The sequence below is a fragment of the Pezoporus flaviventris genome, unplaced genomic scaffold, assembly GCF_033815535.1.
Source record: "Pezoporus flaviventris isolate CSIRO_AGI_PZ_B2104156 unplaced genomic scaffold, CSIRO_AGI_Pfla_v1 ptg000536l, whole genome shotgun sequence".
Lineage (NCBI taxonomy): Eukaryota > Metazoa > Chordata > Aves > Psittaciformes > Psittacidae > Pezoporus > Pezoporus flaviventris.
The window spans coordinates 30,217-53,084 of NW_026893083.1; the positions used below are offsets into that span (position 1 = coordinate 30,217).

At 61.7% G+C, this 22,868-nt stretch overlaps 2 protein-coding genes across 2 annotated transcripts; one reads left to right on the plus strand and one right to left on the minus strand.

The window, feature by feature from the left end:
• The first annotated feature begins 889 nt into the window (after positions 1 to 889).
• Positions 890 to 3,127, plus strand: LOC133263930 (uncharacterized). Its single transcript, XM_061443818.1, has 7 exons — positions 890 to 1,052; positions 1,132 to 1,240; positions 1,300 to 1,411; positions 1,694 to 1,825; positions 1,958 to 2,063; positions 2,323 to 2,458; positions 2,797 to 3,127. The coding sequence occupies exons 1-7, from the start codon at positions 995 to 997 to the stop codon at positions 3,125 to 3,127; spliced, it is 984 nt and encodes a 327-aa protein (XP_061299802.1). The 5' UTR covers positions 890 to 994.
• Positions 3,128 to 5,007: 1,880 nt separating this feature from the next.
• Positions 5,008 to 21,041, minus strand: LOC133263933 (anti-Muellerian hormone type-2 receptor-like; the record flags this gene model as incomplete). The annotated part of the gene is made up of 9 exons (XM_061443834.1): positions 5,008 to 5,127; positions 6,239 to 6,375; positions 7,100 to 7,247; positions 9,185 to 9,336; positions 9,411 to 9,525; positions 15,477 to 15,632; positions 19,293 to 19,396; positions 19,557 to 19,651; positions 20,820 to 21,041. Coding segments are annotated over 9 exons (1,249 nt in total), but the record flags the coding sequence as incomplete, so codon positions are not given.
• Between the last annotated feature and the right edge of the window lie 1,827 nt (positions 21,042 to 22,868).

Sequence of the window (22,868 nt, forward strand, 5' to 3'; positions counted from 1 at the left end):
TGGGGTATAAGGAGGGCAATAAGGTAGTATAAAGAAGACAGTAATGGGGAATAAAGGGGGCAATATCAGGGTATAAGGGGGCAATAATGGGCTATAAGGGGGCAATAACGGGGTATGAAGGGCAATAACAGCGTATAAGGAGAGTGATAACGTAGTATAAAGAAGGCAATAATGGGGTATAAAGGGGGCAATAGCGGGGTATAAGGAGGGTGATAATGTAGTATAAAGAAGACAGTAATGGGGTATAAAGGGGACGATAACAGGATATAAGGGGGGAAATAATGGGATATGAAGGGGGCAATAACGGGGTATAAGGAGGGTGATAATATAGTATAAAGAAGACAGTAATGGGGTATAAAGGGGCAATAGTGGGGTATAAGGGGGCAATAATGGGGTATAAGGGGGCGATCACGGGATATAAGGGGGCAATAACGGTGTAAAAAGAGAGCAATAATAGAGTATAAAGGGGCAATAATGGGGTATAAATGGGGCATTAGCAGGGTATAAGGGGGCAATAATGGGGTATAAGAGAGGCAATAACGGGTGTAAGGGGGTAATAATAGGGTATAAGGGGGCAGGAAAATGACAATGGGGTAACGGGAGTAATGGGGACACGGGGGACTGCATGGGGGCAACAACAGGGGGCAAGAAGGGGGCAATTGGGGTCTGGAGGGGGACAATCATGGGGTATAAGGGGGGCAAGAAGAGGACAATGGGAGGTAGTGGGGGCATGAGGGGCTGGAGGTGGGGCAATAACGGGGGCAAGAAGGAAGCAGGGGGGCAGGTTGGGGGGCCACAGGGCAGGTTCCCCCCCTCCATGCTGACAGGGGCTGCATGTTTGTCCCCCCACCTCAATGGCACAAAGGAGACACTGACACAATGAGGGGGTCCCAGGGCTTTATTGGGGAACAGCGGGGGCACCCCAGCATCCCCCAGCACCCCCCAGCACCCAGGCCTGCCTGTGGGCTGAGGGGACGGGGGGGAGCACCAGGACATGGGAGGTCCTGGTTGGGCACGCGTGGTCATGGATGGACACAGGAGATCCCAGGGAGGTCCTGCTTGGCCATGGGTGGTCATGGATGCAGGTCCCACGTGGTCATGGATGCAGGTCCCATGTGGTCATGGATGCAGGTCCCACGTGGTCATGGGTGGTCATGGATGCAGGTCCCACGTGGTCATGGGTGGTCATGGATGCAGGTCCCACGTGGTCATGGGTGGTCATGGATGCAGGTCCCACATGGTCATGGATGCAGGTCCCACGTGGTCATGGATGCAGGTCCCACGTGGTCATGGATGCAGGTCCCATGTGGTCATGGATGCAGGTCCCACGTGGTCAGGGATGCAGGTCCCACATGGTCATGGGTGGTCATGGATGCAGGTCCCACGTGGTCATGGGTGGTCATGGATGCAGGTCCCACATGGTCATGGATGCAGGTCCCACATGGTCATGGATGCAGGTCCCACATGGCCATGGATGCAGGTCCCACGTGGTCATGGATGCAGGTCCCACGTGGTCATGGGTGGCCATGGATGCAGGTCCCACGTGGTCATGGGTGGCCATGGATGCAGGTCCCACGTGGTCAGGATGCAGGTCCCACGTGGTCATGGATGCAGGTCCCACGTGGTCATGGGTGGCCATGGATGCAGGTCCCACGTGGCCATGGATGCAGGTCCCACGTGGTCATGGATGCAGGTCCCACGTGGTCATGGGTGGTCATGGATGCAGGTCCCACGTGGTCACAGGTGGTCATGGATGCAGGTCCCACGTGGTCATGGGTGGCCATGGATGCAGGTCCCACATGGCCATGGGTGGTCATGGATGCAGGTCCCACGTGGTCATAGGTGGTCATGGGTGGCCATGGATACAGGTCCCACGTGGTCATGGATGCAGGTCCCACATGACCATGGGTGGTCATGGATGCAGGTCCCACGAGGCCATGGGTGGCCATGGATGCAGGTCCCACATGACCATGGGTGGCCATGGATGCAGGTCCCACGTGGTCACAGGTTGGTCACAGTTTCACACTGGTGGTCATGGGAGGTCTTCACAGTGATGGTCACGGGTGGTCACAGATGCTCATGGATGCTCCTAGTTGCTCACGGGTGGTCATGGTTGGACATGGGTGGTCATGGATGCAGGTCCCACATGGTCACGGGTGGTCATGGATGCAGGTCCCAGGTGGTCATGGATGGTTCTGTGTGGTCACGGGTGGACACAGAAGCTCATGGGTGGTCATGGTTGGACACGGGTGGTCATGCATGGTCATAGAAGCAGGTCCCATGAGGTCATGGGTGGTCATGGATGGTTCTGTGTGGTCACAGGTGGACACAGAAGCTCATGGGTGATCATGGTTGGACACGGGTGGTCATGCCTGGTCATGCATGGTCATGGATGCAGGTCCCACGTGGTCACGGGTGGTCATGGATGCAGGTCCCAGGTGGTCATGGATGGTTCTGTGTGGTCACGGGTGGACACAGAAGCTCATGGTGGTCATGGTTGGACACGGGTGGTCATGCATGGTCATAGAAGCAGGTCCCATGAGGTCATGGGTGGTCATGGATGGTTCTGTGTGGTCACAGGTGGACACAGAAGCTCATGGGTGATCATGGTTGGACATGGGTGGTCATGCATGGTCATGCATGGTCATGGATGCAGGTCCCACATGGTCACGGGTGGTCATGGACGCAGGTCCCAGGTGGTCATGGATGGTTCTGTGTGGTCACGGATGCACACAGAAGCTCATGGGTGGTCATGGTTGGACACGGGTGGTCATGCCTGGTCATGCATGGTCACAGAAGCAGGTCCCACGTGGTCACGGGTGGTCATGGATGCAGGTCCCAGGTGGCCACGGGTTGGTCACGGCTTCACGCTGGTGGTCATGGGAGGTCAGAGATGCTCCTGGGTGGTGCTGGCCACACGCTTGGTCACGCCTGGCCATGGACACGGGTGGTCCTGGGGGCTGGGGGCACACGGGATGGACACGGGGTGGTCATGGGGTGGTCATGGGGTGGCCACAGCAGGAGGTGGCCACTGGCCCCTGGTGGTGGCCTCAATCGGAGTCGCTGCTGGAGGAGGAGGAGGAGGACGAAGAGCGCTGGGGGGTGGGACGGGACAGGAGAGACGTGAGCACCCTGGGGACCCCCAAGTGCCCCCCACATGTGTGTGACCCCCCCCCATCACCTTGTGCCTCTTGTGAGCCTTCTTCATCTTCTTCTTCATCTTCTTCGCCGCCTTCTTGTCCAGCACAGGGGGGTAGAGGGGGGGGCACCCATGGTGGGGGGGCCGGGGGGGGGCATCCCAGGGTGGGGGGGGCACCCTGGGGGTCCCATTGGGCATGGGGGGGCCCACAATGGGGTGGGGGAGGCCCTGGGGGATACGGGGGGGTCCAGGGGGGTATGGGGGGTGCCCCGGTCCCCCGTGGGTGTGGGGGTGCCCCGGGGGGGGGGTGCATGGGGTTGGGAGGGGGGGATGGGGGGGGCACATGGGGTTTGGGGGGTACACGGGGGTTGGGGGGGGCGGCGGCCCTGGGGGGGGGGAGAGAGAAAAGTGAGGGGGGGACCCCAACCCCTTCACTGCCCGGGGGGGGCAGGAGGGGGGTCATGGGAGACCCCAAACCTGGGGTGTCCCCCCCTTTACCTGCACCCGGGTTCCACATGGAGGGGGCAGCTCCAGGACCTGGGGGGGCACAGGGTAAGTATGGGTGTGGGGTGCAAAGGGGGGATTTCGGGGTGCACGGGGGGGATTCGGGGTTCAGGGGGGTTGGGGTGCACCGGGGGTTATGGGGTGCAGGGGAAGAAATGGGGGTGCATGGGGTGGATATGGGGGTGCAGGGGGGTTGGGGTTGAGGATGGTTCTGGGGTGCATGGGGTGGATATGGGGGTGCAGGGGGGGTTGGGGTTGGGGCTGGTTCCGGGTGCATGGGGTGGATATGGGGGTGCAGGGGGGTTGGGGTTGAGGATGGTTCTGGGGTGCATGGGGTGGATATGGGGGTGCAGGGGGGGTTGGGGTTGGGGCTGGTTCCGGGGTGCATGGGGTGGATATGGGGGTGCAGGGGGGGTTGGGGTTGAGGATGGTTCTGGGGTGCATGGGGTGGATATGGGGGTGCAGGGGGGTTGGGGTTGAGGATGGTTCTGGGGTGCATGGGGTGGATATGGGGGTGCAGGGGGGTTGGGGTTGAGGATGGTTCTGGGGTGCATGGGGCAGATATGGGGGTGCAGGGGGGTTTGGGGTTGGGGCTGGTTCCGGGGTGCATGGGGTGGATATGGGGGTGCAGGAGGGGTTGTGGGGTGCATGGGGTGGATATGGGGGTGCACAGGGGGTTGTGGGGGTGCATGGGGTGGATGTGGGGGTTCAGGGGGGGTTGGGGCTGATTCTGGGGTGCAGGGGCGGATATAGGGGTGCAGGGGGGTTGGGGTTGAGGCTGGTTTTGCGATGCATGGGGCGGATATGGGGGTGCAGGGGGGTTTGGGGTTGGTTCTGGGGTACAGAGGGTGGATATGGGGCTGCAGGGGCGTTTGGGATTGGGGCTGGTTCTGGGGTGCAGGGGCAGATATTGGGGTGCAGGGGGGTCGGGGCTGGTTCTGGGGTGCAGGGGCGGATATGGGGGTGCTGGGGGGTTTGGGGTTGGATCTGGGGTGCATGGGGCAGATGTGGGGGTGCAGGGGGGTTGGGGCTGCTTCTGGGGTGCAGAGGGTGGATATGGGGGTGCAGGAGGGTTTGGGGTTGGGGCTGGGGTGAAGGGGGGATATTGGGGTGCAGGGGGGTTGGGGCTGATTCTGGGGTGCATGGGGTGGATATGGGGGTGCAGGGGGGTTTGGGGTTGGGGCTGGTTCTGGGGTGCAGGGGCAGATGTGGGGGTGCAGGGGGGGTTTGGGGCTGGGGGGGGGGCAGCTCCGTTCCCCACCTTCCGCCTTCGCTTCGACCTTGGCCCCTCCCGGCAGGAAGCGGGAGGGGGGCGGAGCTTCCCGCTGGTGGGCGGAGTGAGGGGCGGGGCTTGGCGCTGGCCCCGCCCCCGTCCCGGCTCGGTCTCCCCGCGCCAGGCGCTGCAGGCCCCGCTCGGCCGAGAGCCGCGCCTCGGGGTCCGGGTCCCCGCAGTCCTCGAGCAGCTCCGGCAGCGCCCCCCCGGGCTGCGGGACCCCCCCGGCCTCAGCGGGACCCCAACGGGGACCCCCGGGCACGGAACCCCTCAAATAGGGACCCCCCCAAAACAGGGACCCCCAAACAGGGACCCCACAAAACAGGGACCCCCAGAGCAGGGACCCCCCCCGAACAGGGACCCCCCAAACAAGGACTCCCCCAAAAAGGGACCCCTCCAAAACAGGGACCCCCCAGAGCAGGGACCCCTCCAAAACAGGGACCCCCCCCGAACAGGGGCCCCCCATAACACGGACCCCTCCCAAAACAGGGACCCCCAGAGCAACGACCCCCCCAAAACAGGGACCCCCCCGAACAGGGACCCCCCCCCAAAACAGGGACTCCCCCAAACGGACCCCCCTGAGCAGGGACCCCAAACAGGGACCCCCCCCAAAAAGGGAACCCCAAACAGGGACCCCCCTGAACATGAACCCCAGAGCAGGGACCCCCCCAAACAGGAACTCCCCCAAACAGGACCCCCCCCGAACAGGGGCCCCCCAAAACAGGGACCCCTCCCCAAACAGGGACCCCCAGAGCAATGACCCCCCCGAACAGGGCCCCCCCAAACAGGGCCCCCCCCAAAACAGGGATCCCCCCAAACAGGGACTCCCCCAAAGGGACCCCCCCGAAAAGGGACCCCCAAACAGGGACCCCCCTGAACATGAGCCCCAGAGCAGGGACCCTGCCAAACAGGGACCCCCCCCAAACAGGAACCCCCGAGCAGGGACCCCCCCATGCTGTGGGTCCCACAAACAGGGATACGATAACCCCCCCACCCCGAACAGGGGCACCCCCATGGCGGGGACCCCGCTGGTCACCCCATGGCACCCCCAAACACCCCTGGGGGGCTGGGTAGGGACTCCCCCATCATGGGCACCCCCAAACACCCCGGGCACCCCCAACACCCCCTGTGCACCCACACAGGGACTCCCCCATCATGGGCACCCCCAACACCCCGGGCACCCCCAAACACAAGGCCCCCCCATCACGGGCACCCCCAATACCCCGAACCCCCCCGGGCACCCCCAAACCCCCCCCGTGCACCCACACAGGGCCCCCCCCATCACGGACCCCCCTCCCCAATGGGCGCGGGCCGGGGCCGACCTGCGGGGTTCGGTGCCAGGCGGGGGGGATCAGCGGCCGGCGCCTCTCGTCCGCGGCCAAGCGGCGGAGCTGCGGCCCCGTGGGGCTGGAGCCCAGCTCGGCCTCGTAGGCGAGGCGGAAGGCGGGCACCGGGGCTCCTGCGGGGCCGGAGCGGGTGAAGGCGGGGAGGGGATGCGGGGCGGGGGATGCGGGGCAGAGGATGTGGGATGCAGGGATGCGGGGCGGGGGATGCGGGGATGCGGGGATGCAGGGCAGGGGATGCGGGGCAGGGGATGCAGGGCAGGGGATGCAGGATGCGGGGATGCAGGGCAGGTGATGTGGGGCAGGGGATGCAGGATGCGGGGCGGGGGATGTGGGGATGCGGGGCAGGGGGTGCGGGGCGGGGGATGCGGGATGCGGGGATGCAGGGCAGGGGATGCGGGGCAGGGGATGCAGGGCAGGGGATGCAGGATGCGGGGATGCGGGGCAGGGGATGCGGGGCGGGGACTGCAGGATGCAGGGATGCAGGGCAGGGGATGCAGGGCAGGGGATGGGGGACGGGGATGCGGGATGCGGGGATGTGGGGCGGGGGATGCAGGGCAGGGGATGCAGGGCAGGGAATGCGGGGAGGGGGATGCGGGGCAGGGGATGTAGGGTGGGGACTGCGGGATGCGGGGATGCAGGGCAGGGGATGCAGGGCAGGGGATGGGGGACGGGGATGCAGGATGCGGGGATGCGGGGCAGGGGATGCGGGGTGGGGGATGCAGGATGCGGGGATGCAGGGCAGGGGATGTAGGGTGGGGACTGAGGGATGCGGGGATGCGGGGTGGGGATGCGGGGCAGGGGATGTGGGATGCGGGCAGAGCATCCCCGTGCGCTCACCGGGGCTCAGGGCCTGGCAGCGGGACAGGATCTCCCAGAGCAGCAGCTCCAGCGCGTACACATCGGCCTGCAGCAGCGCCCGGCCCCAGGCGCGCAGGTCCGGGCTCTCGTCCAGGATCTCGGGGGCCAGGTACCGCTGCGTGCCCACCTGGAGCCGAGCAGAGCCCCCCCGGCCCGGCCCGGTCAGCACAGGGCGCTTCATGGGTACCGGGGCTCGGCTCTGTCCCTGTCATGTCCCCGGCCCCATCCCCATCCCTGGCCCCATCCTTGTTCTCATCCCATCATCCCAGTCCCTTCCCATCCCCACCCATGTCTCAATCCTATCCATGTCCCCATCCCATCCCCATCCCTGTCTCAATTCTATCCCTGTCCCCATCTCCATGTCCATCGGCATCCCCATCTCCATCCCCATTCCTATCTCAATTCTGTCCCTGTCCCCATCTCCATCCCTGTCCCCATCTCCATTCCCATCCCTGTCTCAATCCTATACCTGTCCCCATCTCCAGCTCCATCTGCATCCCCATCTCTATCCCCATCCCTGTCCCCATCCTTACTCCCATCCTACCTCCATCCCCATTAGCATCCCATCCTCATCACCTTTCCATCCCCATCCCTGTCTCAATCCTACCCCTGTCCCCATCTCCATCTGCATTCCCATCTCCATCCCCATCCCATCCCTGTCTCAACCCTATCCCCGTCCTCATCCTCATCCCTGACTCCACCCCATCACATCCCCATCTCTATCCCCATCCCCATCCCACCCCCATCCCTGTCTGTGTCCCATCCCTGTCCCTGTCCTTGTTCCCATCTAGTCTCCATCCCCATCCGTGTCTGCATCCCATCCCTGTCCCCATCCCTGTTCCCATCCACTGTTCATCCCTATCCCTGTCCCCTCCCTGTTCCCATCCACTCTCCATCCCCATCCCTGTCTCAACGCTATCCCTGTCCCCGTCCCTGTTCCCATCCACTCTGCATCCCCATCCCTGTCTGCATCCCATTCCTGTCCCCATCCCTGTTCCCATCCACTCTGCATCCCCATCCCTGTCTGCATCCCATTCCTGTCCCCATCCCTGTTCCCATCCACTCTCCATCCCCACCCCTCTCCATCCCTGTTCCCATTCACTCTCCATCCCCACCCCTGTCTCCATCCCCATCCCTGTTCCCATCCACTCTCCATCCCCACCCCTCTCCATCCCTGTTCCCATTCACTCTCCATCCCCACCCCTGTCTCCATCCCCATCCCTGTTCCCATCCACTCTCCATCCCCATCCCTGTCTCCATCCCCATCCCTGTTCCCATCCAGTCTCCATCCCCATCCCTGTCTGCATCCCATCCCTGTTCCCATCCCTGTTCCCATCCACTCTCCATCCTCATCCCTGTCTGCATCCCATCCCTGTCCCCATCCCTGTTCCCATCCACTCTCCATCCCCATCCCTGTCCCCATCCCTGTTCCCATCCACTCTCCATCCTCACCCCACTCTCCATTCCCATCCCCATCCCCATCCCTGTTCCCATCCACTCTCCATTCCCATCCCTGTCCCCATCCCTGTTCTCATCCACTCTCCATCCCCACCCCAGTCTCCATCCCCATCCCCATCCCTGTTCCCACCCCAGTCTCCATCCCTGTTCCCATCTCCATCCCCATCCCTGTCTCAACGCTATCCCTGTCCCGATCCCTGTCCCCATCCCAGTCTCCATCTCCATCCCCCATCCCCATCTCCGTCCCCATCCCTGTCCCCATCTCCATCCCCATCCCTGTCCCCATCCCCATCCCCATCCCCATCTCCATCCCCATCCCCGTCCCCATCCCTGTCCCCATCTCCATCCCCATCCCCATCCCCATCCCCATCTCCATCCCCATCCCCGTCCCCATCCCTGTCCCCATCTCCATCCCCATCCCTGTCCCCATCCCCATCTCCATCCCCATCCCCATCCCCGTCCCCATCCCTGTCCCCATCTCCATCCCCATCCCTGTCCCCATCCCCATCCCCATCCCCATCTCCATCCCCATCCCCGTCCCCACATCCCCATCCCCATCCCTGTTCCCATCCCCATCCCCATCCCCACCCCACCCCACGCCATCACCTTGCGGATGGGTCCCCCCCGTGGGGCCGCGGCTCCCCCCTGCACCCGCGGCGGCAGCGGCAGCTCCGGCCCGAGGTCACCGATGGCGCAGGTGCCGCGGTCCCGCAGCAGCGCGTTCTGGTCCCGCTGAACCACGCTGGGCTTGGAGAGACCTGGGGGGGGGGGCACGGGGGTGACGCAGGGGGTGCGGGGGGACGGGACCCCCATGGGGTGCTCCGGGGCTCACCGGGGCGCCGCAGCTCCCGGTGCAGGGGGGCCAAGCCCCGAGGCAGGGACAGCGCCAGGCGCACAATGCCCGGCCCGGGACCAACGGGGTGAGCCAGGAAGTGCCGCAGGGAGCCCTGGGGTGCGGGGGACACATGGACATACATGGACATACATGGACATACATGGACATACATGGACATACATGGACATACATGGACATACATGGGGACATACATGGACATACATGGACATACATGGACATACATGGGGACACACATGGGGACATACATGGACATACATGGACATACATGGACATACATGGACATACATGGACACACATGGACATACATGGACATACATGGACATACATGGACACACATGGACATACATGGACATACATGGACATACATGGACACATGGGGACACATGGACATACATGGACATACATGGACACACATGGACATACATGGGGACACACATGGGGACACATGGACATACATGGACATACATGGACATACATGGACATACATGGACACACATGGACATACATGGGGACACATGGACATACATGGACATACATGGGGACACACACACAACATGTGGGGACACACATGGGGACACACATGGGGACACACATGGGGACACATGGACATACATGGACATACATGGACATACATGGACATACATGGGGACACATGGACATACATGGACATACATGGACATACATGGGGACACATGGACATACATGGACATACATGGACATACATGGGGACACATGGACATACATGGACATACATGGGGACACATGGACATACATGGACATACATGGGGACACATGGACATACATGGACATACATGGACATACATGGGGACACATGGGGACATACATGGACATACATGGGGACACACATGGACACACATGGACATACATGGACATACATGGACACACATGGGGACACACATGGACACACATGGACATACATGGACATACATGGACACACATGGGGACACATGGACATACATGGACATACATGGACACACATGGGGACACACATGGACACACATGGACATACATGGACATACATGGACACACATGGACACACATGGACATACATGGACATACATGGACACACATGGGGACACACATGGACACACATGGACATACATGGACATACATGGGGACACACATGGGGACACACATGGACATACATGGACATACATGGACACACATGGGGACACACATGGACATACATGGACATACATGGGGACACACATGGGGACACACATGGACATACATGGACATACATGGGGACACACATGGGGACACACATGGACATACATGGACATACATGGGGACACACACACAACATGTGGGGACACACATGGGGACACACATGGGGACACATGGGGACACACATGGGGACACACATGGGGACACACATGGGGACACACATGAGGACACACATGGGGACACACATGGGGACACACATGGGGACACACATGGGGACACATGGGGACACACATGGGGACACATGGGGACACACATGGGGACACACATGGGGACACACATGGGGACACACATGGGGACACACATGGACATACATGGGGACACACATGGGGACACAACATGGGGACACACATGGGGACACACATGGGGACACACATGGGGACACATGGGGACACACATGGGGACACATGGGGACACACATGGGGACACACATGGGGACACACATGGGGACACACATGGGGACACACATGGACATACATGGGGACACACATGGGGACACATGGGGACACACATGGGGACACACATGGGGACACACATGAGGACACACATGGGGACACACATGAGGACACACATGGGGACACATGGGGACACACATGGGGACACATGGGGACACACATGGGGACACACATGGGGACACACATGGGGACACACATGGGGACACAACATGGGGACACACATGGGGACACACATGGGGACACACATGGGGACACATGGGGACACACATGGGGACACACATGGGGACACATGGGGACACACATGGGGACACACATGAGGACACACATGGGGACACATGGGGACACACATGGGGACACACATGGGGACACACATGAGGACACACATGGGGACACATGGGGACACACATGGGGACACATGGGGACACACATGGGGACACACATGGGGACACACATGGGGACACACATGGGGACACAACATGGGGACACACATGGGGACACACATGGGGACACATGGGGACACACATGGGGACACACATGGGGACACACATGGACACACATGGGGACACACATGAGGACACACATGGGGACACACATGGGGACACAACATGGGGACACACATGGGGACACACATGGGGACACACATGGGGACACAACATGGGGACACACATGGGGACACATGGGGACACACATGAGGACACACATGGGGACACACATGGACACACATGGGGACACACATGAGGACACACATGGGGACACACATGGGGACACAACATGGGGACACACATGGGGACACACATGGGGACACACATGGGGACACAACATGGGGACACACATGGGGACACATGGGGACACACATGAGGACACACATGGGGACACACATGGACACACATGGGGACACACATGAGGACACACATGGGGACACACATGGGGACACACATGGGGACACAACATGGGGACACACATGGGGACACACATGGGGACACACATGGACATACATGGGGACACACATGGGGACACATGGGGACACACATGAGGACACACATGGGGACACAACATGGGGACACACATGGGGACACACATGGGGACACATGGGGACACACATGAGGACACACATGGGGACACACATGGGGACACACATGGGGACACACATGGGGACACACATGGGGACACAACATGGGGACACACATGGGGACACACATGGGGACACACATGGGGACACATGGGGACACACATGGGGACACACATGGGGACACACATGGACACACATGGGGACACACATGGGGACACACATGGGGACACACATGGGGACACACATGGGGACACACATGGGGACACAACATGGGGACACACATGGGGACACACATGGGGACACACATGGGGACACACATGGGGACACACATGGGGACACACATGGGGACACAACATGGGGACACACATGGGGACACACATGGGGACACACATGGGGACACATGGGGACACACATGGGGACACACATGGGGACACATGGGGACACACATGGGGACACACATGGGGACACACATGGACACACATGGGGACACACATGAGGACACACATGGGGACACACATGGGGACACAACATGGGGACACACATGGGGACACACATGGGGACACACATGGGGACACACATGGGGACACATGGGGACACACATGAGGACACACATGGGGACACACATGGACACACATGGGGACACACATGGGGACACAACATGGGGACACACATGGGGACACACATGGGGACACACATGGGGACACAACATGGGGACACACATGGGGACACATGGGGACACACATGAGGACACACATGGGGACACACATGGACACACATGGGGACACACATGAGGACACACATGGGGACACACATGGGGACACACATGGGGACACAACATGGGGACACACATGGGGACACACATGGGGACACACATGGACATACATGGGGACACACATGGGGACACATGGGGACACACATGAGGACACACATGGGGACACAACATGGGGACACACATGGGGACACACATGGGGACACATGGGGACACACATGAGGACACACATGGGGACACACATGGGGACACACATGGGGACACACATGGGGACACACATGGGGACACAACATGGGGACACACATGGGGACACACATGGGGACACACATGGGGACACATGGGGACACACATGGGGACACACATGGGGACACACATGGGGACACAACATGGGGACACACATGGGGACACACATGGGGACACACATGGGGACACACATGGGGACACACATGGACATACATGGGGACACACATGGGGACACATGGGGACACACATGAGGACACACATGGGGACACAACATGGGGACACACATGGGGACACACATGGGGACACACATGGACATACATGGGGACACACATGGGGACACATGGGGACACACATGAGGACACACATGGGGACACATGGGGACACACATGGGGACACAACATGGGGACACACATGGGGACACACATGGGGACACACATGGACATACATGGGGACACACATGGGGACATATGGGGACACACATGAGGACACACATGGGGACACAACATGGGGACACACATGGGGACACACATGGGGACACATGGGGACACACATGAGGACACACATGGGGACACACATGGGGACACACATGGGGACACAACATGGGGACACACATGGGGACACATGGGGACACACATGGGGACACACATGGGGACACACATGGACACACATGGGGACACACATGGGGACACACATGGGGACACAACATGGGGACACACATGGGGACACACATGGGGACACACATGGGGACACATGGGGACACACATGGGGACACACATGGGGACACACATGGACACACATGGGGACACACATGAGGACACACATGGGGACACACATGGGGACACAACATGGGGACACACATGGGGACACACATGGGGACACACATGGGGACACAACATGGGGACACACATGGGGACACACATGGGGACACACATGGGGACACAACATGGGGACACACATGGGGACACACATGGGGACACACATGGACATACATGGGGACACACATGGGGACACATGGGGACACACATGAGGACACACATGGGGACACAACATGGGGACACACATGGGGACACACATGGGGACACACATGGACATACATGGGGACACACATGGGGACACATGGGGACACACATGAGGACACACATGGGGACACAACATGGGGACACACATGGGGACACACATGGGGACACACATGGGGACACACATGGGGACACATGGGGACACACATGGGGACACACATGGGGACACACATGGACATACATGGGGACACACATGGGGACACATGGGGACACACATGAGGACACACATGGGGACACACATGGGGACACACATGAGGACACATGGGGACACACATGGGGACACACATGGGGACACACATGGGGACACACATGGGGACACACATGAGGACACATGGGGACACACATGGGGACACACATGAGGACACATGAGGACACACATGGGGACACACATGGGGACACACATGAGGACACATGTGTTGGTGTGTGATGGCCATGGGCAGCCACAGTGGCTTTGGCACACGTGTGTGCACCCTGAACAGCACCAGCACCCCATGTGCACCCCATGTGCACCCATGTGACCCCACAGCACCCCATGTACACCTCATGTACACCCATGTCCACCCATAGCATCCCCAGCACCCCATGTCCACCCACAGCACCCATGTGCACCCCATGCACACCCCATGTCCACCCCCAGCACCCCATGTCCACCCACAGCACCCACAGCACCCCATGTCCACCCACAGCACCCACAGCACCCATGTGCACCCCATGTCCACCCCATGTCCACCCCCAGCACCCCCAGCACCCCATGTCCACCCACAGCACCCACAGCACCCATGTGCACCCAGAGCACGCCATGCACACCCCTAGCACCCATGTGCACCCCCAGCACCCCCAGCACCCCATGTCCACCCCAGCACCCCATGCACCCCGTGTCCACCCCCAGCACCCCATGCACACCCCACGTGCACCCCTGTGCACCCTCAGCACCCATGTCCACCCCCAGCACCCCTAGCACCCATGTGCACCCAGAGCACCCCATGTGCACCCCATGTGCACCCCATGCACCCATGTCCACCCCAGCACCCCCAGCACCCCATGTCCACCCCTAGCACCCATAGCACCCATGTGCACCCAGAGCACCCCCAGCACCCCCAGCACCCCCAGCACCCCCAGCACCCCATGCACCCCATGCACCCCCCATGTCCCCCCCCGTCCACCCGCCCCCCCTCTCGCGCTCACCGCTGGCCGCGGCTCCATCTCGAGGTTTCCCCCCCGCAGCCGCGCCGGGTTCCGGGGCCCCGCGAGCGGCAGCGCCGGCCCCGAGCGCTCCCCCGAGACCGGGAGGTGCCGCGCGGAGCCCGGCCACAGAGAGGGGAAACGGCCCCGGGGGAGCCCCTGCGGGAGGGGACGGGGAGCTGGGGGGAGGGAGCTGGGGGGAGCCATGGGGAGAGCTATGGGGGAGCTATGGGGAGAGAGCTATGGGGAGAGAGCTATGGGGGAGCTATGGGGAGCTATGGGGAGCTATGGGGAGCTATGGGGAACTGTAGGGGAGCTATGGGGAGCTATGGGGAGAGCTATGGGGGAGCTATGGGGAGAGAGCTATGGGGAGAGCTATGGGGAGAGAGCTATGGGGAGAGCTATGGGGGAGCTATGGGGAGAGAGCTATGGGGAGAGCTATGGGGAGAGCTATGGGGAGAGCTATGGGGAGAGAGCTATGGGGAGAGCTATGGGGGAGCTATGGGGAGCTGTGGGGAGAGAGCTATGGGGAGAGCTATGGGGAGAGAGCTATGGGGAGAGCTATGGGGAGAGAGCTATGGGGAGAGAGCTATGGGGAGCTATGGGGAGAGAGCTATGGGGAGCTATGGGGAGCTATGGGGAGAGAGCTATGGGGAGAGAGCTATGGGGAGAGAGCTATGGGGAGCTATGGGGAGCTATGGGGAGAGCTATGGGGAACTGTAGGGGAGCTATGGGGAGCTATGGGGAGAGAGCTATGGGGAGAGAGCTATGGGGAGAGCTATGGGGGAGCTATGGGGAGAGAGCTATGGGGAGAGAGCTATGGGGAGAGAGCTATGGGGAGAGAGCTATGGGGAGAGCTATGGGGGAGCTATGGGGAGAGAGCTATGGGGAGAGCTATGGGGAGAGCTATGGGGAGAGCTATGGGGAGAGAGCTATGGGGAGAGCTATGGGGAGAGAGCTATGGGGAGAGCTATGGGGAGAGAGCTATGGGGAGAGCTATGGGGGAGCTATGGGGAGCTATGGGGAGAGAGCTATGGGGAGAGCTATGGGGAGAGCTATGGGGAGCTATGGGGAGAGAGCTATGGGGAGAGCTATGGGGGAGCTATGGGGAGAGAGCTATGGGGAGAGAGCTATGGGGAGAGAGCTATGGGGAGAGAGCTATGGGGAGAGCTATGGGGGAGCTATGGGGAGAGAGCTATGGGGAGAGCTATGGGGAGAGCTATGGGGAGAGCTATGGGGAGAGAGCTATGGGGAGAGCTATGGGGAGAGAGCTATGGGGAGAGCTATGGGGAGAGAGCTATGGGGAGAGAGCTATGGGGAGCTATGGGGAGAGAGCTATGGGGAGCTATGGGGAGCTATGGGGAGAGAGCTATGGGGAGAGAGCTATGGGGAGAGAGCTATGGGGAGCTATGGGGAGCTATGGGGAGAGCTATGGGGAACTGTAGGGGAGCTATGGGGAGCTATGGGGAGAGAGCTATGGGGAGAGAGCTATGGGGAGAGCTATGGGGGAGCTATGGGGAGAGAGCTATGGGGAGAGAGCTATGGGGAGAGAGCTATGGGGAGAGAGCTATGGGGAGAGCTATGGGGGAGCTATGGGGAGAGAGCTATGGGGAGAGCTATGGGGAGAGCTATGGGGAGAGCTATGGGGAGAGAGCTATGGGGAGAGCTATGGGGAGAGAGCTATGGGGAGAGCTATGGGGAGAGAGCTATGGGGAGAGCTATGGGGGAGCTATGGGGAGCTATGGGGAGAGAGCTATGGGGAGAGCTATGGGGAGAGCTATGGGGAGCTATGGGGAGAGAGCTATGGGGAGAGCTATGGGGAGAGCTATGGGGAGCTATGGGGAGCTATGGGGAACTGTAGGGGAGCTATGGGGAGCTATGGGGAGAGCTATGGGGAGAGCTATGGGGAGCTGTGGGGGAGCCGTGGGGAGCTATGGGGAACTGTAGGGGAGCTATGGGGAGCTATGGGGAGAGCTATGGGGAGAGCTATGGGGAGCTGTGGGGGAGCCGTGGGGAGCTATGGGGAGCTGTGGGGGAGCCGTGGGGAGCTATGGGGAGCTGTGGGGGAGCCGTGGGGAGCTATGGGGAGCTGTGGGGGAGCCGTGGGGAGCTATGGGGAGCTATGCGGGAGCCATGGGGGGAGCCATAGGGACAGGGCAATAATGGGGAGCAATAGGGACAGAGGAGCCACAGGGACAGTGCAGCCATGGGGCGGGATAGTGCAGTAATGGGGGGACAGTGAAGCCATGGGGCAGGACAGTGCAGTAATGGGGGGGGTACAGTGCAGCTATGGGGCGGGACAGTGCAGTAATGGGGGGACAGTGAAGCCATGGGGCAGGACAGTGCAGTAATGGGGGGACAGTGAAGCCATGGGGCAGGACAGTGCAGTAATGGGGGGACAGTGCAGCTATGGGTCGGGACAGTGCAGTAATGGGGGGACAGTGAAGCCATGGGGCAGGACAGTGCAGTAATGGAGGGGGGGGACAGTGCAGCCATGGGGCGGGACAGTGCAGTAATGGGGGGACAGTGAAGCCATGGGGCGGGACAGTGCAGTAATGGGGGGACAGTGCAGCTATGGGGTGGGACAGTGCAGTAATGGGGGGACAGTGCAGCCATGGGGCGGGACAGTGCAGTAATGGGGGGACAGTGAAGCCATGGGGCGGGACAGTGCAGTAATGGGGGGACAGTGCAGCTATGGGGCGGGACAGTGCAGTAATGGGGGGACAGTGAAGCCATGGGGCGGGACAGTGCAGTAATGGGGGGACAGTGAAGCCATGGGGCGGGACAGTGCAGTAATGGGGGGACAGTGCAGCTATGGGGCGGGACAGTGCAGTAATGGAGGGGGGGACAGTGCAGCCATGGGGCGGGACAGTGCAGTAATGGAGGGGGGGGACAGTGCAGCCATGGGGCGGGACAGTGCAGTAATGGGGGGACAGTGCAGCCATGGGGCGGGACAGCGCCCCCGGGGGGAGCAATGGGGACAGGGCAGTAAGGGGGGACAGCGCCCCCGAGTGGCACCGAGCAGCAGCGACCCAGGGACAGGGACAGGGACCCGAGGGTGGGCTCCCATGAACCCCCATGGCCCCATAGACCGGGACAGGGAACCATAGAGAGCGACAGGGACCCACAGCACCCGCACACCCCATAGCACCGGGACAAGGACCCCCACAAACAGCGCCCCATAGACCGGGACAAGGACCCCCCACCATTGGGTGCCACCCCCCCCTTGGGTGCCCCTCCATGGGTGCCCACCCCAACCATTGGGTGCCCCCCCCATGGGTGCCCCCCCCCACCATTGGGTGCCCTCCCCCCCCCATGGGTGCTCCCCCCATGGGTTCCCACCCCCACCATTGGGTGCCACCCCCCACCATTGGGTGCCCCCACCCATGGGTGCCCCCCCTCACCATTGGGTGCCCCCCCCATGGGTGCCCCCCCTTCACCATTGGGGGCCCACCCCCCGGCTGCCCCCCCCACCATTGGGTGCCCTCCCCCCCCCCATGGGTGCTCCCCCCATGGGTTCCCACCCCCCCCATTGGGTGCCCCCCCACATGGGTGCCCCCCTCACCATTGGGTGCCCCCCCCATGGGTGCCCCCCCTCACCATTGGGTGCCCCCCCCATGGGTGCCACCCCTCACCATTGGGTGCCTCCCCCCCATGGGTGCCACCCCCCACCATTGGGTGCCCCCCCCCCCATATGGGTGCCTCCCTCACCATTGGGTGCCCCCCCCCCCATGGGTGCCCCCCTCACCATTGGGTGCCCCCCCATGGGTGCCCCCCCCACCATTGGGTGCCCTCCCCCCCCCCATGGGTGCCCCCCACCTTCAGGAAGCTCAGCGCAGGCAGCTCCGGGCTGGGGGGCTCGGGGGGGGCCCCGCTCCCCCCCCGACGTGGCCGCCCCCTGCGGGCCCTGGCCCGGCTCAGCCCTGGAACGGGGACGTGTGGGGCACGGGGACCCCCCCCGGGACCCCCATAACGCGGGAGCGGGGGACCCCCAGGAGCCCCCCATTGGGGACAAGGGGGGGGGGGCTGTGCCCGGGGGTCCCCATGTGTCCCCCCCCCATCCCCTGTGCCCCCCATCCCTACCGAGGACGCAGAGGCAGGCGAGGAGGAGCAGGAGGGGGCCGGCGCCCCACAGCCACAGCGCCCCCGCGCGGCCGGGCCCTGGGTGACGCCGGGTCCTCAGCCCCATAGAGGTGCCCCATAGATGCCACGGGCCCCACAGCCCCCCCATGGGCCCCACAGCCCCCCATGGGCCCCACAGCCCCCTAGAGGTCCCAGCACCAACCCCCCATAGACCCCCCCGCCGGGTCTCCCACATCCCAGAGGTTCCCTATAGGTCCCCTCTCCCTCCCCATGGGTCCCTTATGGGCCCCATATCCCACCCCTAGGGGACCCCTAAGGGTCCCAAGCCACCCCCAATGGGTCCACTGAGGGTCCCAGGGTCCTCCCCAAGTGACCCCAGTGGCTCCCATCCCCTGCACCCCATTACCCCCATTGCCCCCATTACCCTCATCCCATTACCCCCATTGCCCCCATTGCACCATTTCCCCCATTACCCTCTTTACCCCCATTGCCCCCCATTGCCCCCTTTTGCACCCATTACCCCATTGTCCCCCATTCCCATTACCCCCATTACCCCCCATTGCTCTTCTTTGCAACCACTACCCTATTCCCCCATTACCCCCATTAGCCCATTAAGCCATTACTCCCATTCCCCCATTACCCCATAAGCCTCATTCCCCTTCCCCTATTCGCCCCATTCCCCCCATTCCCCCCATTACCCCCCATTAGCCCATTCCCCCATTCCCCCCCATTGCCCCCCATTAACCCATTACCCCATAACCCCCTTCCCCCATTCCCCCATTTCTCCATTCCCCCCATTCCCCCATTCCCTCATTCCCCCCATCCCCCCATTCCCCCCATTCCCCCATTCCCCCATTACCCCCATTACCCCATAACCCCATCGACCCCATTACCCCGATTACCCCCATCCCCCCCATCCCCCCCGTTACCCTCATTACCCCATAACCCCATCGCCCCCATTCCCCCATCCCCCCCATTCCCCCATCCCCCCCATTACCCCATTACCCCCATTCCCCCATTACCCCATCCCCCCATTACCCCCATTACCCCGATTACCCCATTCCCCCATTACCCCATAGCCCCCTTCCCCCATTCCATCTCCCCATTACCCCGATTCCCCCCATTCTCCCATCCCCCCCATTCCCCATCCCCCCCCTTACCCCCATTACCCCATAAACCCATCACCCCCATTACCCCCATCCCCCCCATTCCCCCCATTCCCCCCATTACCCCATAGCCCCCTTACCCCCATTACCCCATTACCCCATAACCCCGATTACCCCCATCCCCCCGTTACCCCATTGCCCCCATCCCCCCGTACCTGCTCCGTCCCTTCCCGCGCCCCCCTCGCTCCCGTTCCCGTTCCCGTTCCCGTTGCAGAGCTCTCCCCGGCACAGGCACACGAGGACGGCGCCGCCCGGGGGCCCCGCGGGGCTGGGGGCGCACAGCGGGGAGGGGCAGGAGCGCCCCCGCCCCCCCAGCAGCCTGCGGGACCCACGGAGACCCATAGGGACACATAGGGACACATAGGGACCCATGGAGACACATAGGGACACATAGGGACACATAGAGACACATAGAGACACATAGAGACACATAGGGACACATAGAGACACATAGAGACACATAGAGACACATAGGGACACATGGAGACACATAGAGACACATAGGGACACATGGAGACACATAGAGACACATAGGGACACATAGAGACACATAGGGACACATAGAGACACATAGGGACACATGGAGACACATAGAGACACATAGGGACACATGGAGACACATAGGGACACATAGGGACACATAGAGACACATAGAGACACATAGAGACACATAGGGACACATGGAGACACATAGAGACACATAGGGACACATAGAGACACATAGAGACACATAGGGACACATAGAGACACATAGGGACACATAGGGACACATAGAGACACATAGGGACACATAGAGACCCATAGGGACACAGAGGGACCCATAGGGACACATAGGGACACATAGAGACACATAGGGACACATAGGGACACATAGAGACACATAGGGACACATAGAGACACATAGAGACACATAGAGACACATAGGGACACATAGAGACACATAGAGACACATAGGGACACATAGAGACACATAGGGACACATAGAGACACATAGAGACACATAGGGACACATAGAGACACATAGAGACACATAGAGACACATAGAGACACATAGAGACACATAGGGACACATAGGGACACATAGAGACACATAGAGACACATAGGGACACATAGAGACACATAGGGACACATAGGGACACATAGGGACACATAGAGACACATAGAGACACATAGAGACACATAGAGACACATAGGGACACAGAGGGACCCATAGGGACACATAGGGAACCATAGGGACACATAGGGACACATAGAGACACATAGGGAACCATAGAGACACATAGGGACACATAGAGACACATAGAGACACATAGAGACACATAGGGACACATAGAGACACATAGGGACACAGAGGGACCCATAGGGACCCATAGGGAACCATAGGGACACATAGAGACCCATAGAGACCCATAGGGACACACAGAGAGCCAGAGGGACCCATAGGGACACAGAGGGACCCATAGGGACACACAGGGTCACAAGGGGACCTACAGGGACCCCCTGGGACACACAGGGACCCACCGGGACCCACCGAGACCCACCGGGACCCACAGAAACACACCGAGACCCCCAGGGAACCACCGGGACCCATAGGGACACACCGAGACCCACAGCGACCCCCCGAGGGAACCCCAGGGACCCCCCTGAATCGGGACCCCCCCAGACCTACCCGTGGACACATCCAGGACCCCCTTACCCTCCCCCCCCCCGGACCCCCAGGACCCCCCTCTCCGTGTCCCCCCCCTCAGAACCCCCCCATCGAGGCCCCCTTCATTCCCCCCCCCCATTCCCGGCCCCACTGCTCAAGGCCAAGGTCAGGTCCTGGCAGCAGCAGCCGCGAATGGAACCGGGGGGGGGGGGGGGGGGTGTGGTTCCCATCCCTAAAACTGCCCCCCCCCAAGGCCGGATCAGCCCCAACCCCCCCCATAGGGCAGAATCGGGCCCTCCCCACACATAGGGCAGGATCGGGCCCCCCCCACCCCCCCCCACCCCATAGGGCAGGATCGGGCCCTCCCCCCCCCATAGGGCAGGATCCGCCCCCCATAGGGCAGGATCGGGTGTGTGTCCCCCCCATAGGGCAGGATCGGGCCCTCGCCCCCCATAGGGCAGGATTCCCCCCCGTAGGGCAGGATCGGGCCCTCACCA

Excerpts from the sequence above, each read along its gene's own strand:
- LOC133263930 (XM_061443818.1), top strand. The coding sequence starts at position 995 with ATGGGAGGTCCTGGTTGGGCACGCGTGGTCATGGATGGACACAGGAGA. Across the intron at positions 1,053-1,131 it reads ACACAGGAGATCCCAGGGAG|GTCCCACGTGGTCATGGGTG; the intron begins GTCCTGCTTGGC and ends TCATGGATGCAG. Across the intron at positions 1,826-1,957 it reads ATGGGTGGTCATGGATGCAG|GTCCCACATGACCATGGGTG; the intron begins GTCCCACGTGGT and ends CCATGGATGCAG.